At 43.0% G+C, this 18,437-nt stretch overlaps 2 protein-coding genes across 2 annotated transcripts; one reads left to right on the forward strand and one right to left on the reverse strand.

Moving 5' to 3' along the window:
* The first annotated feature begins 167 nt into the window (after nt 1-167).
* On the forward strand, nt 168-1,634 carry LOC128270598 (facilitated trehalose transporter Tret1-like). Its single transcript, XM_053008009.1, has 2 exons — nt 168-234; nt 301-1,634. The coding sequence occupies exons 1-2, from the start codon at nt 168-170 to the stop codon at nt 1,632-1,634; spliced, it is 1,401 nt and encodes a 466-aa protein (XP_052863969.1).
* Nucleotides 1,635-4,331: 2,697 nt separating this feature from the next.
* Nucleotides 4,332-5,990, reverse strand: LOC128270600 (uncharacterized). Its single transcript, XM_053008011.1, has 5 exons — nt 5,588-5,990; nt 5,296-5,499; nt 5,073-5,221; nt 4,724-5,002; nt 4,332-4,628 (listed from the first exon to the last, which is right to left on the reverse strand). The coding sequence occupies exons 1-5, from the start codon at nt 5,988-5,990 to the stop codon at nt 4,332-4,334; spliced, it is 1,332 nt and encodes a 443-aa protein (XP_052863971.1).
* Nucleotides 5,991-18,437: the final 12,447 nt, after the last annotated feature.

Here is an 18,437-nt window from a genome sequence, read left to right on the forward strand (position 1 = left end):
CTGCAGTGATTCACCGGATGTAAATGGGCCAAGCGCCAACCCTGCACCGCTGGGACAAGTTCGGCAACAGTCCCACAATCCAGACAACACTATCTGTTGCTCTAGTGTTGATGGGTTGATACATCGTGCCCAGAAGTGTGCCGCTTCAATCAACAGCAACCCGCGCCATGGCCCGAACGTTTTGGCTGAAGCACCTCCAGCGGTACCGAAATCAGTACCTGGCGTCACTGTCCGGTAAGAAAACAGCAATCCGCCCGGAACGAAAACACATCGATTGACGGAAGTTGCTCCCATTCACAGCCACCGTAGGCATCTTTATGGTCGTGTGCACCAGTGCCTGGTCATCGCCGGCTCTGCCGAAGCTGTTGACAGAACCGAACCCACCGGTCTCGATTACGCCCGACGACGGTTCCTGGATTCTGTCGATTTCGGCCATCGGTGCCATTCCCGGCATGCTAATTGCCGGCCTGACGGTGGATCGGGTTGGTCGTAAGTGGCCATTGGTGTGCAGCGCTGCACCGCTGATTACCGGGTGGGTCCTAGTGGCCACTGCCCGGTCCGCGATTCTGCTGTACGTTGCCCGGTTCCTGTGGGGCGTGTCGTACGGTATCGCGTACGCAATCGTTCCCATCTACCTCGGAGAGATCGCTTCGGACGAGATCCGGGGGGCCGTCGGATCGTTCGTCACAGCGATGGCCAAACTGGCTATACTGTTCGAGTACGCCATCGGACCGTATGTCAGCTTCGAAGCCTTGGCGTGGATTTCTCTGGTCGCGGTGGTCGCGTTTTTGGCCACCTTCGTCTGGATGCCGGAATCTCCACACTACCTCCTCGACAAGGGCCGTTCGGAGGAGGCCCGGTCCGGGCTCCGATGGCTACGACGCCGTGCCGATGTGGAAGAAGAACTGGCGGCCACTAAGAAGTCCATCGAGCGTACGGTTAGTGAGCGAGCGGGATTTAGCGACCTGTTCGTAGCGACCTACCGGAATCACCTCATCATCGTGCTGATTCTGGCGCTGGGAATGCAGCTCACCGGGAGCCTCGCCATCCTCGGCTACGCGCAGACCATCTTCGGCAAGATCTCCAGCAAACTCACGCCCGCCGAGATGTCAATCATCCTCGGTGTCGTCCAGTTTGTTACCGTGCTGTTTCCCATCTTCCTGGTGGACCGTTTCGGACGCCGTCCTCTTATGCTTTGGTCCACGGCGGGCAGCACGCTCGGCCTGCTCCTGGGGGCCATCTACTTTACGCTTGATGCCGCCGACGTAGCGGTTGAGCCGTACGGTTGGATTTCCTTCGTCGGACTGCTGCTTTTCGTGGTAATGTATGCGTTCGGACTGGCAACGGTGCCTTTCACGATACTGAGTGAAATCTTCCCGAAGAACATCAGAGCGGCTGCCAACGCCACCCAGGGCATTGTGAGTTCCATCATTATCTTCGGTCTGGTGAAACTATTTCAAGTGGCTCTCGACAACGTGGGAGCATATCTGCCGTTCTGGGTGTTCACCCTGTGCACCGCGGCTACCTTCGGCTTCGTATTTCTCTTCATCCCGGAAACGAAGGGCCGCACGCTGGACGAAGTGCACGAACTAATTGCCGGCGTGCGGTCGCCGCCAATCAAAACTCCTCGATAACAGCACCAACCGATAGCGGCTTTTGGTCGTTGCTAGTCGCTGGTCGCTGCCGATTAGTGGTCAGTTGCTAGAGGCACCTGAAAGAGTTACCTGTGTACCGTATACTCCGTTACAGTTACCAGTATACTCCGTGACACCTTTCGGTCGTGTGCAGTACTGTGTATTGTAGTATAATCACGATGTAGAACGCGGGTTGTCCGCTGTGTTCTTAAGCCGAATCATGAACATTTATTTATAACTAGCTGTTCCCGGCGCGCTTGGAGTAGTGGGTCGAGGAGAACGTTGACTGGGATCGTTGTTATAATTATTTATTGGAAGTACTTTCATTGGAAGGACCAATATTTTGCTTCACAGCATTTTTTTTACAAACAGCGAAAACGGTAAACGAAATCTAGAACGAAGGTAGAATTGAGTTTGAACTTCAATAAAACGCAAATATCAACGTTCAGCATATAGTCCACAACGGTGCTACATTAAATTAGAAAAGAAGCAATTTGGCTTTGACATCTCACTCTTTATATTGTTCGTTTCCACTCGCTTGCTTCCAAAAATAGTCTTTTTCACGATTGAATCAAAGCAACCATGTGCGAGGAGTACAATATAAATTATTGTACTGTTCGCAGATCTCATCCGACATTTTCCGTTTTCCATAGTTCCGTTTTCTGCTGAGCTGTCGCTCGTAATTCGTTGTTCGGGTAGTTCCTCACAAGAGTTTTCCAGAAAGTAGTTGTAACAGCGCTCGGAAATTGCATCGCTGTTTCGGTCGATCCATTGTTCCATTTCTTCCAGATACTCCAGTGTTGCAGCTTCCATTTCGTGCCCGTTCTCACCTGTGAACAATTGCTCCGAGTGTGCTTTAGCAAACAAATAACCACATACCTGATCGAAACAGTAAGCAAACATTTCGATAATCCTTCGCATAGTTTTCAACTGGGGTGCTACTGTAGTTCGCCTCCACGTGGCGCACCCTGGGTAACGCTAAGAGACTACAAACCAAGCGGCTCCCACACGCTTCAAGGTGGCAGCCACGATCGAGCTGTGTCGAATTTTTTGAAAAATTCCGAAAGGGGAAAAATACGAAATTTAATCAGGGAAGCGGAGCGGTCTGGTAGGTAGCAATAGTGAAAAAAAAACAAAAAAATGTGTAATAATATTGCATGATACGGCCAAACAATATTTCCGGCAGATCGTTTCTACGGAATATTTAGTTTGTGTAACAAAGTCCCGTACATTTAACAGTTTTTGTCCGATAAAGGCCAAATTTCAAGCTAGGCTGTCAGTTAAGCGGCGAGAATATCGATCTGCCCGCTTAACTGTCGGAACGACTGCGCTACCGGCCACGGGAGAGCGACCTCGCTTCGAACGCAGCTACCAATACCACCAGGCCGACCGGGTGAAGGTCCTCGCCCGATCGGCCTGCGCGCGAGTAAGCGTGATCGGACAAGGGACTTGGATTCCAGAAGCGACCGCGAGAGATCACGGAATTTTTTAACCCCGTTGACGTTCCGTTACCGTTGCCGCTTCCATTAACGTTGCCGTTGTAAAAAGTAACCCAAATAAACGCGTTAAAAAACGTGGTTAATTTCATATCGCGAGTTAATTTCGTGCCCCACGTTGGGCGCCAGCCGAAAGAATCCAATATTCCGTTGAAATTGTGCATGGTGTCACAATCCGTTGAAATTGTGCATGGTGTTTGTGGTGCCGATAATCTAACAGGTAGTAATGTGCAATTTTGGTTTCGTTGACCCGTTTCAGTTATTTTTGATGTTAAAGATGCAGACGTACAGGCAGACCCGTCGTCGAAAATGTCGATAAATAAACACCAAAAAAATAATGGATCGAATTTCCATCTGCCAAGTTTGGACCAAACGGAATGAAATCGACCCATTTCTTCTTAAACGGATGGGTACCGGGGATGAGGAACGAGATACGTACGACAATACTGTGTGAAAACGATCGTAGTCTAAGCGTTGTATAGCAATTCAACTGGTGGTCAAACCAAGACTAACGGTCAAGAAGCTTCTACTAGGTACATGGTGGGACTTGAAAGGAATAATTTATTACGAGTTGCTACCGTGTGGCCAAACACTAAATTCAGGTCACTACTATCAACAGTTGGACCATTTGAAGCTAGCGATTGATCAGAAACTGCAAACATTGACCAAACAGAAGAGGGTTTGTGTTTCATTCCACTCCGGCAACTTGGTTGGGAAGTTTGTGAGAAGATTGTGAAAATAGATTGCTAGAGTTTTCTGCAAATAAGGACCAAGAATTCTACAAGAGAAACTACCTTTAAAATTGCAACAAATATTACAACAAAACGGTGCATATTTGACGCAACTCGGATTATCGGAAACATCTTCAATACAGTTTTGAAATTCACCTGAAACTAATGGATTTCTGTTTAGCGAAACTTATATATTGTGCTTTAATTTTACTTAAAGTAAGGTTAGATGTATTTTAGAGAGAACATATTTATAAATTTTCAAAATATTTTAAGGTTGGCGACTATCATACCGCTTGACAATTTATTACATTAAGAGGTGCGGTGAGAACACTGAACAAAACCAATGTTTAGCACTTTTACCACGATCTGAACAGCAACGTTGATGATTTCTAATATCTACTTAATCACCTACACCACCGAAAGACATCGCGCAGACCCAACCCAAAAGTTTACTTCTACCATTTACTAGTTTACTGCTTCAGCGTGGCTTCCATACCGGGCACGCTGACGGCCATTGCGTTGGCAACAATGGGCGGTTTCGTGTCTTCTGTTGTACTGGAAGCAATCTGACCCTTGCAGTTCTTGCCTTCGCTGGCGGCTTGCCTCTTGCGTCTCTCGGCGATCAGACGGCGAATGAAGACCATTTCCACGATTTTCTCCAGCAACCCAATTAGCCCGAGCACCGAAAGTCCTAGCAGAAAGCCGAGCGACCCTCCCAAGTCCGACACGAATTGGTTGAAATCGTAGCCGTGGAACTCTTCCACAACCTGAAACGACAGGGAATCGCAACGCGCGTGACATTGATTGGTTAATTGTGCCGGTGTCAGTGAAATCTTTGCTTCCCGTGACGAGTGCACCGTACCGACACCATTTTCGATGTGTAGTAAACCCACAGTTGCGCCGCCGGTATGTTGAGCCGAAACGCTTTGCGGTTCATGACCGACGCAGTGAAGATGGTGGTGGTACAGGGCTGGAAGCATCCACATTGCGCCCCATCCAAGTCTTCCAGCTGGCGGTAGATCTTGATGAGTTGCTTCGTGTCGGTCGGGTTATCGCAATAGGCGACATCGAGCCCCGGCATCCAGGGACCAGAACATCCCACGGACTCCACCACCGTGCGCCAGTGGCAAAGTTCTCCGCACTGCAATGGGAGAGCGAATGCTGTGAACAGCCGGAAAACACAGCGAGAACCGCAAATTCTTATAGGTGACCTTTGTTGAGCTAATGGGCGAAAACTCCACACATTCATTCTCGTAGCTGGCCAGCATGAAAAAGTGTTGCGTCGACAATCGTATTTCCATTTCCTCGTTCACCTCAAGGAACAGATACTCCACGCGACCGGACGATTGCATTCGGTTTTCTGTAAATTGGAGGAAAACGCTCAAACGTAATGCTAATGCGGTATTGATCCGCGTAAGTATGGAGAGTTTTTACCGGCGAAGCCTTCTTTCTGTTCGTGAATAAATATGTGCCAACCGGGAAGCGTCTCTCCGACAGTCATCGGAATCGACATGTCGCTGTCGTGGCGTAACATGATCGAGTAGCCTGCGTCCTTCCAGGAGTGTTTGGTAGTGATCAGAGGATTCAGTGTATAGCACCGGCCCATGTCGAGGTGCAGACTTTCCTCCACTTCTATGGCTGTTAACACAAGGCACAGAGAGAGAGACAGAGGAACCCAGAAGTGTATTGTACTGCAATATAAAGAGAATCCCGAGTGTCTACACACTGTCGGTTCCACCGTTCAGACCGTGCTGGAGGAAGAACTCGCTGTGGTTGTACGTGGCCTCATCAAATAGCTGGTCGAGCGAAGTTTCGTTGAACGGAAAGTTGTCGAACCCGCTGGTGTACTTAGGGTGCATGGCCAGATTGTATTTTTCCATCACATCCGCCTTGTATGCTGGCTCGCGGCAGAAGGTGATCGACGGGTACAGCATGGTGTCGTTCAGGTCGAACCGCGAATGGGTCGAAATGGGTGGGCTGAAGAGCTTCCGGAAGCAATCGGTCAGCTGATACACCACTACGATGCTGCAGACGAACAGCACAATCCCGCGGACCAGACGCTTCGGTTCCTGACACAACGCGTAGAGTGAGTCCAACAGTTTGTTCCTCACTTTAGCTATGCTGGCCATCATTGCGGAGCACTATGCCAGGGAAAAACGCAGTACTTTCGAACGATCATGGTGACGACTCTCGAGCAATATCCACGACACTCGACACTTGGCCAACGAATGATGTCCTGACTGGGACGGTGGTCTGATTTTGATACACTGGGGCGATGCCAACAGTTGGATAGCGAATTTTATGCAAACGGGCCCTGAGCTCGTAAGCATACAAGTCATGGGCATAAATCAAGGCCTATCAGTGAAGCGTAGTGTGTAGAATTCTTTATCGAGCCTGAAGGAAAAGCTGTAAATTATGGAACCGGACGCAATAGGCACGGAGTGCGGCTATCATCATCGATTGCGCAGTGCGAAGCGTGGGAAAATGATGTCTGATCATCCATACCCCCTCCGGTTTATTGGCATATATAGCAGATAAGGACTTTGTTCGAATTTCCTGTCTTTAACGCTGATGTAATGCTTTTCCGGTGTATCTGCTGTTTATTGTTTATCGCAATAACTTTTAAAAACAATAACTCTTTTCAGCTTCGAAAAATCGTAATAACGTTTCGAATTCACCGCTTGTTGGATTGCATTTTCTGCCTTTTTGATTAGTACGAGCCTTCAAAGGGAAACTGTTAAAATTTCATCATATTTTATAAGTTTGTGAGTTATTGTGATGACAGTGACACTACGTTTGTTATTTTCAAAACAATGAATCCAAAACAATTTCGTGTTTTAATTTTATAATGCTTTTTAGTGGGAAAGAATACCATTCAAGTGAAGCAATGGCCTGAAAAGTGTAATCAGGACTCGACTCCATCGGAACCAACAATAATACGTTGATTTGTTGATGGTTATAGAAACACCGATGATGCAGAACGCAGTGGACGTCCGAATAAGGTGGTAACACCAGAAAACATAGTAAAAATACACAAAATCATTTTGAATGACCGAAAACTTAACTTGCGTGAATTAGCTGACATTATAGAGATATCAAAAGAACGTGTTGGTTTTATATTGCATGCGCATTTGATTATGAGAAAACTGTGTTAAAAGTGGGTTTGTGTCGACATGTGATAATGGATGAAACATGGTTCGATCATGAAATTTCTATGAATTTACCAATTTATTCGTTTCTTAAAATTAGTATGCACGTCTACACTCTAGGTCTTTCTAAAATACAAGTTAAGACTTGGCCATTCATGTGATTCACACGTAATTCATTCAACGCCAACTCATTTGATAGATGGGCCATAACAGAACTTGCAACTGCAACTGAAACTTCTGTTGCATTTGATTCTGTTTTAATGTCATATTATACTTTGAACGTTACAATAATATATTTTAATAGTTGCTACAGATGTTATTGCCCTCCAAATTCTTGAGACTTTTTTTCCTTCCGAAGCTTAATGGGAAAAAAATTCGTAGCGTAATTGATTTAGTTGACTGAATGCTTTAGAATATCGATGGGAATAGTAGATTACGAGAAAAAAAAACTTTGGTAAAAAATGAGATTTCACAAGCTTTCTGAGCTTTGGCCGAACTTGTTCAGTAGATGGCTCTTGAAGTATCTCGTCTTGAACTCATCTTATCTTTCGCGACTCAAGAGTGTACGGGGGAACAGGAGATGCAAGTAAATGTTTTGAAGCCCAACCGAAACCGAATTCTGCTTTTATTTTGTTCATCGCTAATTCTAGTCTTCTTTCGTTAACGATAAAAAAACGGCGAACGTTAGCAATTTTCATTTGATAATCAACCAAATATTCCCTGCTCGATTCCCGGGAAACTATCGTATCGCGCCATGTTGCATGCAGTTCATGGTCTATTTTTAAATTTTCCTTTCGTTTCACTCCCCACCAACCTACAGAGTTTGCTTAGATTTGATTTCCGTTTGTTGGTCTATCGCCTAGCTGATCGCCTGAGTTGGTGATGCTTTAGGCAGCAGTGATATTTGGTTTTCAGTATTAGTCTGTAGCTCACAACCGTATGTAGAGGAAGCTAGAAGAAAACATCGCATCTTTTACTGAATGAATCGTTCATGGTCAGCGCTCGTCGTCAAAGAGTCGTTCACGGTGAGCCCGCCACTTTCCTCCATCCGCCACCATCTTGCTGACCGCTGCAAGATGCCCCATTCGGTTCACCCATGAGAAAGGGAGAGTGTTGTCGTGGAAAAGTTTCACCCCAACAGGCACCACAAGAGAATATTGTGGCCCGAGCGCGAATCGTTCGTTAATTTGGTCACCGTCAGCTAAACGCGAAGAATTTGGTTCGTGGGAATGAAACGAGGCCGCTAGCGCCAATTGAGCAACAATGGGGCATTTCCGGAGGAAAGAGCAACCAAAAATATGTTTGAAAATATCTGGGTTACTTTGCATATTCGCGTTACATATTCATTATATCGGGCAATATGTGTAGGAAGCGAAAGTATTACCTTAAAATGGTGATGGTGATGATTTCACCATCTTAAAGTAATGTCCATCGGACAAGTTCTGCTGGATCTCTAGACACTAACATAATTTTAGAATAGTTTTGCTCAACAATTCTAACCTAGTAATGAATTAGCCATAATATACGTGAGCAAGTATCTGTGTCTTGTAAACATATTGTGGAGATTTTTGTCTGTTGACTACCCTTATTTCCCATTGTGCGCAGAACGGCTCCCGGTGGAGCAGGGAACAACAACGTGTGAAGGGCGAACAACAAACACTGATTATAAATACGACCATTTCACATTCCTTGCCGAATATGGACCGGCCAATAGCGTGAGCATGGGCGGAAATTGGAAAGATGACGTAGACAGCGCTCTCTTAGAGAAAGGCGAGAAATGCATAAAAAATCGGTCCATCAGCCATACCGCTGGCGATCGCACCTGATTACACCTACGGCTAGTGACGGAACGGAGAGTAGTGTACGTATCGCATTCGTCGTCGAACGTACCATACCGCGGGTGGAAGGCACTGGGAGCACTGTAAAAATAGATCATTCATCATGAAACCTGAAGGTATGGCCACGGTTGGCTTACTTACGGCTCTGCTGGCGCTACCTATTTTTCGGAAAACGATGTCATGGTCCATGAACGAGAAGAGTAAGCCGAAAACAATAAAAATGCATCTGCAACTGATTTACTAATTTACGTTTACACATGGTAAAATGTGTTGAAATGATAAAATCTCATCCGTCGCGTTGAGTAAATTAGATGTATTAGCAAATTCGCAATAATTCAATTTAGATTTTTTCATGTTTTAAAGCACTCATATAGACAGAATGGCATGCTTTTTACATAAAGGTTTTCTGTCTTTTTAATAGAAAACATTCATGAAAGTCGTTTGCTTGGAAGTGCCTTAGTTAGTATGACCCGTTTCAATGTAAATAACATTGAAATAAGTGAAGCCATAACGGAATTTGGCGAGAGACATAAAAGTCTGTCTCAACGTATAACGGAACATCCTGTTAAAAATGTACAAGTAACGAAGGGAGATACCATGAATAAGAGAAATTGTCAGTTGTGAAACCTTTGGCAGTGTTAACAATAATACTGTTACTTTCGCCGAGATTTCGCACGCGAAATTAGATAATAATAAAGAACACATAACACATATAAGAGACGAATGAACAACAAGTAAAAGGTATTTGTGCATACGTGGAAAAGAGGTTGAGCTAAAAGATTTTCTTTTCCAAGGACGGTCGTTGCAATCTCAACTGTCGTCAATTTCAGTTCAATCAGTTTATGCTTTATTTTTCAATGGTGCACATACACTTATTCTAGCAATGTTTTGTACGAAATACTTTAAGGAAGTAGTAATTTATAAACGGTATGAATGCATATATTCAGATGTTATTCAGACATTATATTATTTGTTGGAAATTATGATCATGGAAATTATGTTATTATAGACATTCAGAAAGTATTCGTTCGACATAACTGTTGTATCCTTTTCGAACATGTTTGATTAACTCACCGTATTAAGTAAACTTTATCCCCTAAAGTCCAGAGCAACAACTTAAATTAACCGCTCTAGAAAATGAATGATTGGTAAACAAAATTGTTTGGTATCTTAGAATATCTTCTTCTTATCCGACTACAACCGCCGAACGGTCTTGGCCTGCATAATGGAATACTGGAATGATATCATAGATCATAATGCTAAATTACTTCAAAGCAATTTACTTGTTCCAATAAAAAGGACAATGCTTGAAATGTATGAAATACGGTGTTACGGTACGTGTTATGTTATGTACGTGAACAAACGAGTTAATTTTTCTTTTTCTTCAACCGGATTTTTTCTTGCCGGATAACAACAAGCGCTGAGCGTACGTGACCTGCACCAGAGACAATGTTAATCTCTGTTGCTTACTGTAACGGTATGGTTTACGGGTGGGGTTGTTGCTATTGGTTAGGTTAATACAATTGCATTTCATCGTGGGAATATAGAGCCGACGTGAACGTCTTTCATCCATGGCGTTTCGCAGCCGAATCCAAGTGAGATTGAGGCTCCGACGCCAGGAGTTTATGGGTCTGTCTCTGCTGAAAAACTACTTGAAGAATCTAGTAAAATAAATAGGTGTTTCCGATTAAAACGCCGCTTACTTTATCTCGTGGCTATCGCATATCAAGATCAATAGATGATTGTGGAGTCTTCAATTTACCCTCAACGCCAACACCAACCATTATTTTGATTAACTTAACAGCAAACAAAGATAAAGTGTTACCGTCACAAATTTATGTTAACCCTTTTGTGCGCAACCGACGTTTTCCGACGTCGATGTGTGAACTACCCAACTATGAACCCACTTCTACTTTTAATCACTTTTTGAGTTAAAAAGCGAACAAAATAATTATCAATCGAAAACACATTTAAAAAGTAATTCAGCTATACGCTACACGAAAAACCTCATCAATCCGAATGTTACAATAAATATAAGATTTGTGTTGAGATCAAACATCAAACCTTCAAACCTCACTCGGTGAGACCCGCGATCGAAAGTATGATAGCATCTTGCATCTCTGTTTCTATTATCCTACATCTATTATGCTATTCTACTTCTGTTAGAGAAACTAGAATAGAGTAAACTCAATACAACTGTGGACGAAAAATAGTTACCTCTCAAAGGTTATTAGTTAATTATTGAATGGAGCACGAAAGGCTTGTACGATGGGAAACTAAAATTACATTCACAAATAAGTAATGATAATCGCAATGGATGTAATGGAATAATCGTAATTTGGTAATCGTAGTTTATATTAATTTGATCCACAACTGAGCTATTAGATTTTTTTCTATTGTGTACCCTTATCTGTCTGGTTATACAGTGGCACTATCCGTGCTTTGAGGCCCTTTTTCTCAAGTAACAAAGAATACCAATAATGCGAATGTCTTCCTAAAGATTGTAGTTACCAAGATCTGTAGACTAAGGTAAGAAAACTAAAACTTCTAGTAAAAATTACACACAAAAATGTGATGGATCGCGCACATAAGAGTTAATCGCTTTTTAAAATGCGTATAAGACTAATTTTTAAGTATCCAACTTTTGCCGCTAATTTTTAAATGAGCCAAACATTGTTGCCTTAAGATGACAAGTGCGTTGCGAAATTGCGAACTTTCTCTACCGTCATTGGCAAATATAAAGGATAATTTACAGCATAAAGTTTAATGCCAACAAATGCGCTTCCTATTGATTTGTCACTGTTCAACTTGTTAACCCTAAAACACAGCACGTTCTGCTGCGTATGTATGTGTTCTAGTTTTAATATAAGTTTGGCACGTTCTGAATCATGCGGATGAAACGCAAGTACCGCGGCCTGAGTCGTTCCGTCGTTCCTCGACGCGATAAATCATCGACTGAGCCAACAGCACCGCCCCTGTTCACTCTCTCTCTCGTAGGAACGTTCCACTCGGTTGCTCATCGGACCGTAATCAGTACGGAAAATGACATTTGCATTAATTTCATTCGAATCTCACACATAGCTCTAAGGGGCTGCGGGCTGCCTGTGCCGTACAAAATGTGCTCAAGCTAGTCTTCGTCGGGCCTGTTCTCCATATGTCTCACGGTGTGATGACCAGCAGCAGATTTGCGGCGGACTGGATTTTCGTACGGTCTTTGGTAGCCGTCTGTTCAGTTCAATAGGAAAAAAGCATGTTTACTTCGCAAGTCGAGCTGTGCGATCGGTTCGATGTCGGTGACGTTTATATTATGGCTGAATGCCGCTGCTCAGCGCCGAGCGGTTGAGCCATAGTTCAGGTTTAGTAGTCAGATGACACTAATTTTAGCGCGACCGAACTATTTTTGTAGCGTGCACATCGCCTTCGGCCCGACCCGACGGGGTCCTTTCGAGGATTGGTTGGGATGATGATGTTTTGCTTTTTCACCACATTTTGCAGCCCCCCGTGAAGAGGTTCGCTCCAAGTCCCAGCCGCCGCCGTGAGAAAACAGCGTCTAGAAGACCATGGTCCGTGGCAATTATATGATGTGCAAAGAAAAGGAAAACCATTCACAACGCGTAAACCAGTGCAACCTGATATAACTCATGACAATCTTTCATAAGCCCGCTTGGCGGAGTGCACCAAAGACCATCTCTCGGTCTCTGCAGCGTAGTGGACATTGGTTCGTTGTTCGTTTCGCCCGAAGAAAACATTCAACGTCCAGCATGGCGCATCCAGTCGCTGTCGGATGTCGGTGTGTTCGGTTAGTGCCGGTGCCAGCTGGAAAGACGATCGCCCCCTCGTTGGTGGAAGATGATATTGCACGAAAATGGAACCGCCAACATTCCGCTGCTTTAATTGATGTGGGTGGGAGCTGTTTTCCAAAGGGAGGTTCTATTTTCGTTATAAAATAATATTTCCTTGCCTCGCGGGACGGTGTAACATATTCCCCCATCAAAACGTACTCGAGCAACTGCCGCAACGTTGTTGCCCTGCACGCTGCAGGATCAGGCATTCCATCTTGGTGGTTTTACCATTCTGCCTACTGTACTCCTTTAGTCCACATTATCAACTAACAAGGCCAACACTTAGTGAAGCAGATGATCGATTAGATTTTGATTGATTTAGGTGCGGTGATCGGTAGTAAGATTGCTGAGAGTCACGACTGGCCAAGAAAAGGTATCGAAGAAATCATTGCAGCCATTCGAATTACCGCTTACTAGCGATGATCACCGCCACGATCACTCATCAGGTTCACCGACACCGTCGTCCGAGGGCCGTTGAAAATAAGTGCAGACTGAAGATGAGTGGTGCGCCACGAGCGTAACGAAACGCATCTCGGCGTGCAATGGCATGCCCCTGTCGGTTGCCTAGTCAGCGCTTGACAATGCGCGGGTGAGCTGCCAAATAACTGGTCGTAATCACGCGACCAATCTGGCCGATCGCTTTAATGCTAGATTGTTGATTTATGTTTTGTGCCAAAAGTGCGACCAAATGGGTAGAAATAGAGTGGCCGCACATTTTTGGCCGCGTCTTTTCAACAATCGGTTGTTGTTTTCATGTTACTGCTGAAGAAAAAAACTCTTACACTACCAACAGGCCTTTCTTTTGGTTTACATGCGTTTGTGTGAAATGCGCTAAGCTAGTGAAAAAGATACCTTTTTATGTTTTTGTGCAACGAAAGACAATAAAAAAATACACGTTGCTTATGCTTTGTTTTGACTATTATTTTAGCAGCTAAAGTGTTTTATTTCATTATGAGTTAACTTCTAACGCGTTTAGCAACATTTTTTGTATCAATTTATAGAAAGATACGCAAATATAAATATAGTATAGTATAAAAATAGTAAATGTAGTATTGGTTGCTCTAGATTTTCCATTTAAGTAAAAAGCAACGATATTGTACGCAACTTACGCAATACTCTTAGCGTAAGTTTGGTTAGTTAGTTAGAGCTGAGACGCAATGTTTTTAGTGTCCTAATTATGCAACCGTCAGTGGAAGCAATTTTTTTTTAAATTTATTTATTTATTAATACAAAAAACAGTCAACGCGCAACGTATCCTAATTCACAATTTAATTTAACTTAGAACTAGAAATAATACCAACACATCTGGCGAAACGGGAGCAGAAATTGCAAACCGGCGTTTAAAGGCTAACATACACTAATACAAGAATTAAACAGCAGCATGAATCAAACAGGTATCAGGCGTAGGACTTAATTCTTGCCGTTTTATAATAGATGGCATTTCTCATTAAATTCTCATTAAATTAAATTTCTCATTTTTTTTCAAATATTCAATTCCAATTCAATTTCAAATGTCGAGTTTTGTTCCTGATAAAGTGTTTTTGCGAGGAGTACTTCTTCATTTCTGCTTGCAAGGCAGAAAAAAGGGGTTCCCGTACCGAATCGGCACTGCTGATGAAAAGGGGAGCTTTACAAGAATCCTAAACACAAAAAATCCTGCATACAGCCTGGTGAGCCAGGTCCATCGCAACCAAAGCGAAATATTCACTGCGCAAAGATTATGCCGTGCATATGGTGGAATACGAAAGGTGTGCTGCACTATGAGCTCTCAGAACCTGATGGAATTATTGAAGGACAATCCCATCAACAACAAGTAATGCGTTTGAAGTAAGCTTTGGGCATAAAAAAGACCAGAATGTGATAGAAGACATGATAAGCTAATTTTTCATAAGGAGAACGCTCGACCACATATCTCAAAAACGGGTAAAACCTAATGTCGGATAGGAACTGTTAACAGCTGTATTCACCAGATGTTGCTCTTCCGTAGTAGTATTTGTTCCGTTGCATGAGTCACGATTTGGCAGCACAGCGATTCACTTGTTATGAAAGTATTGAAAAATTGGTTTCTGAGTTGCTCCTAGAGATAAAAAATTCTATCGACACAGAATCGAGGAATCATCTGAAAGATGGTAGAAAGTTTAACGAAACTGATACATATTAAAGTCAAGAAGTGTCGAGAAATCATTACACGTTCGACAGAGAGCCAGTAACGGATCAAAGTTATCTAAAGTGGTCTGAAATACATGATTGCTGTGAAGAAGATCCGTTTCACCAACAATTCATTTTGTGCTAATTAAAACTAGTGCTAATTCTATAAACCATATAAACATGAATGATACCTAAACTAGCTCAAAAACAGTGGGTCTATCTAATCCACTTTGTTTTTAACATATTTAACATATTTCTACAGTAAGTAATACAGTACAGTATTACAGACAATGTTTATTGGTTTAGTTCCACGCAGTAGTAATGTTACGACCCCCACTGATAGAGCAGTCGGCAACGCCCGTCGCTGTCACGCCGCTGGTCTGAGTTCGAATCCCTGGACCGGTTGTCACGCAGCCGGCCATGACGTGACAGGAGGGTTGGCGCGGGGCTAACAACCCCGCCCTTAAAAACGATCCGTTACAGAGAGCATCAGAGATTCACATTGTCTCTGGTGCAGGCCAAGACCCGCGCATTGGTTGTAGCGCCAAATAACAACAAGAAGAAGAAGTAGTAATGTTATGTTCTTGTTAAAATACTAATATACAGGTTTTCGTAAAAATGACCAGAAAAGAAGTCTTTTTGCAGCCCATTAACAAGTAGTAAACGGTCAGTTCCGTTCCGGTCCGTCATATGATGCACTCAACACCTTTGCTAACGACAAGTTAGAGTTTGTTTGGTTTGTAAAGCTGTGAGGCTGTAAACTGTTTGATGTTCGTATTTGTTGACTTACTTGCTAAAGAAACAGAATGGCCAGTAAAAACTAAAAACAGCCACAGACTGGTCAGGGAAAATCTATGCAGGTTGTTGAATTTGTTTCGTTTTCCACCAAAGAATTACGTTACGTAACATTTCGCAACACCTCAATGTGTCGTGAGTCTGTTGGTGACACCCGTCGGGGACCGGTGGAATCCTCTCTACACAATATGGCGTTCTATCTAGAGTTATTCTGTTAATTATTTTTAAAACTTTTCTTCTCAAACCGGCGCTGAGGTTGCGCCGTCCGCCTCTATGGTTTCTGAAACAGCGGCGCCAAGATTCGCTTTCTCAACGGCGTTTGGTTTGTGTTGGTTGCTGTGCCCCCTGTGTGTTTGGTTAATTTGGTAGGTCCCCCTAGAATGCCTCAAAATATCCACTGAACATCAGGGTCACGGTTGGAGGATGGCAGTTTGGGCCGAACGCGGTAACATTTCTGCTCGTCCAATCTGCCAGCAGCTGTAAACATAGAGCTGTTCCTTGGGCGAAGCGACTTCTTGGCAGTGTGTTTGTGTGTTCGTAATAATTATTTAAAATTTTAAAATCAATAAATCTTGATAACCATAAACAGTTTCACGTAACGGTTGCGTATTGCTGCACTGCTACTGTGAAGCAAGGACATTGACGGACATTACGGAATTGCAACCTGCTGTTTGATTGTCTTTTTTTGCCAACATTTCGACAAACCAACGTTGCATAACGATAGCGGACAATGTTTGTAATATTACAGCACCGACTCGGCAATGTAATGCCACAGACGTATATTACAAAATGAGGCATAAATTATCTATAGGAAAGCAATATTTCGATTATGTACAATACTAATGTTATTAATGTTAAACTTTATTCCATCCTGTGTCACGCTTCGCTCACTTTTGTTATTATCAGTATGCTAAGGCTTACATATTCTATTAAGATATAAATGATTCTTCTCCAATGTTATACTTAAACAGCAATTATGTGCAATATAGCGTTTTATAGTATAAGATTTACACAGATGATAAGAACTATGACAGTTTTATGAAATTATGTCGAATTACGAAATATTGAAAACCACAACCCATTCGTTCGTTCTTCTCATAAAATTAACAAAAGAATTCATTTTCCGGCAGCTTCTAACAAGCAAGTCACATGGCAGGGCAGTCCCTTGGTCTCAAACGGATCTACTCATTAGGAGAACTTATTGATGTTGAACTTTGGTCTTGACATGACCTTTTGAAGCGTAACCTGCCTCTCGAAGAACAGGTTAAAACCACGTGTGTTTCATTGAGTTTCTGCACAAAAAAAAACTCATGACCGCACGCGACCGGATGATTTTCTTATGCCGTCGTTTCGATACTAACATCAAATGATGTTGTCACCACAAGCTCACTTCACGATAGGCATCTTTTGGATTCATTTTTCTTGGCCACTGTCGTCTTAATTTGTCTGTCCCACCTGCTTTATTAGTTGTAAGGATGCTGCCATCCTGTCCCTGGTTCTCCGTTTCATTCAGCGTATAGCTTTTTGCCTGAGAACAGCTTGTGACTCACAGGTGCGCCAACACATGATCCGGTGAGCCGGTGGGTTCAACATGCACTCAGGCGTTTCAGATGTAGGTGAGGCAGAAACGCAACGATAAAACAATGAATCCCGATAAAAGGTTGCGTTATGGAGTATTGAATAATAACAGAACATGGTGAATTCAAACGAAATGCGGCTCTTGGTCTTGTTGTTTCACTTACAATTTTAAGGTAAAATAGGCATGACATGGAAAAATATGAATTTGTTTTTATCTACTTTTCATCAATTTTTTTTTGGTATTGTTGTATTTTTTATTGTATTGACAATTTGAACTAATGGAAAACCCCCTGTCAGTGAATATTATTTGTCATTTACATTTCTCAACCGATATTGATTTCTCAACTAACAGAGACGCTTTCATTGAAGCAACTAATTAGACTAATATTTATTTATTGACTCATTTACCTATTTATTTATTTACTTCCTAATCAGAGTCATCGGGCTGCGTAGGCTGGTTGGCAGTTGGTATAGCTTAAAACTAATAGCGCAATTGCTAGGTCTATGCGTTGAGAACCGGACTGTTTTTAACCAAAAATAAAAGATTATAACATTTTAATGCGATTTTCTATTTTATTCAAAGTATGTTCCATCGCTAGCTATACATTTGTCCTATCTCTCTGCTAAATCATGGATTCCCAGACGAAAGAAGTCTTCGTCTTTTGAAGCAAACCAAATAGTCCTCCAATTTCGACTTCCTTGTAGGAAACGAAGTGCTGCTGAGCCAATACGTATCCCATCGATGAAAATGAATGATATTCGGAAGGGGCCAAGTCTGGTGAATACAGCGGGTGATTACAGCTTTGATTGTATCCTGAACCAGTTTTGCTTTGGAGGCGCCAGGTGAACTGTCATTGAGCCGCACCTGGCGCCTCCATGGCGCACCAGAAGACACGGCATTCTGGTCGTATTTCGATCAATGCATGGTTCAAATTGATCATTCTGTAATCTCTGTCTGTCGATACCAGGAGAGAAGTAGGTAATCGGTCTAGGAACTGATAAATATAACCGTAAGCATGATGGAATGAAAGTAACTGGTCGATAATTGCATGCTAAGATTAAATATGTTCGTATGTTATGTTTATGGATATTTTACACCAAATATATTGCAAATCAAAACAAAACTAGTGGAATTGTCTCACACTGTACAGGAATGGCAAATGAAAGTCTATTGTCAAGATTTCATGCATCGATCACTGCGATCGAAGAAACTTTCATTATGCGAA

Source organism: Anopheles cruzii, chromosome 3 (assembly GCF_943734635.1).
Source record: "Anopheles cruzii chromosome 3, idAnoCruzAS_RS32_06, whole genome shotgun sequence".
In the NCBI taxonomy this organism is placed as follows: Eukaryota; Metazoa; Arthropoda; class Insecta; order Diptera; family Culicidae; genus Anopheles; species Anopheles cruzii.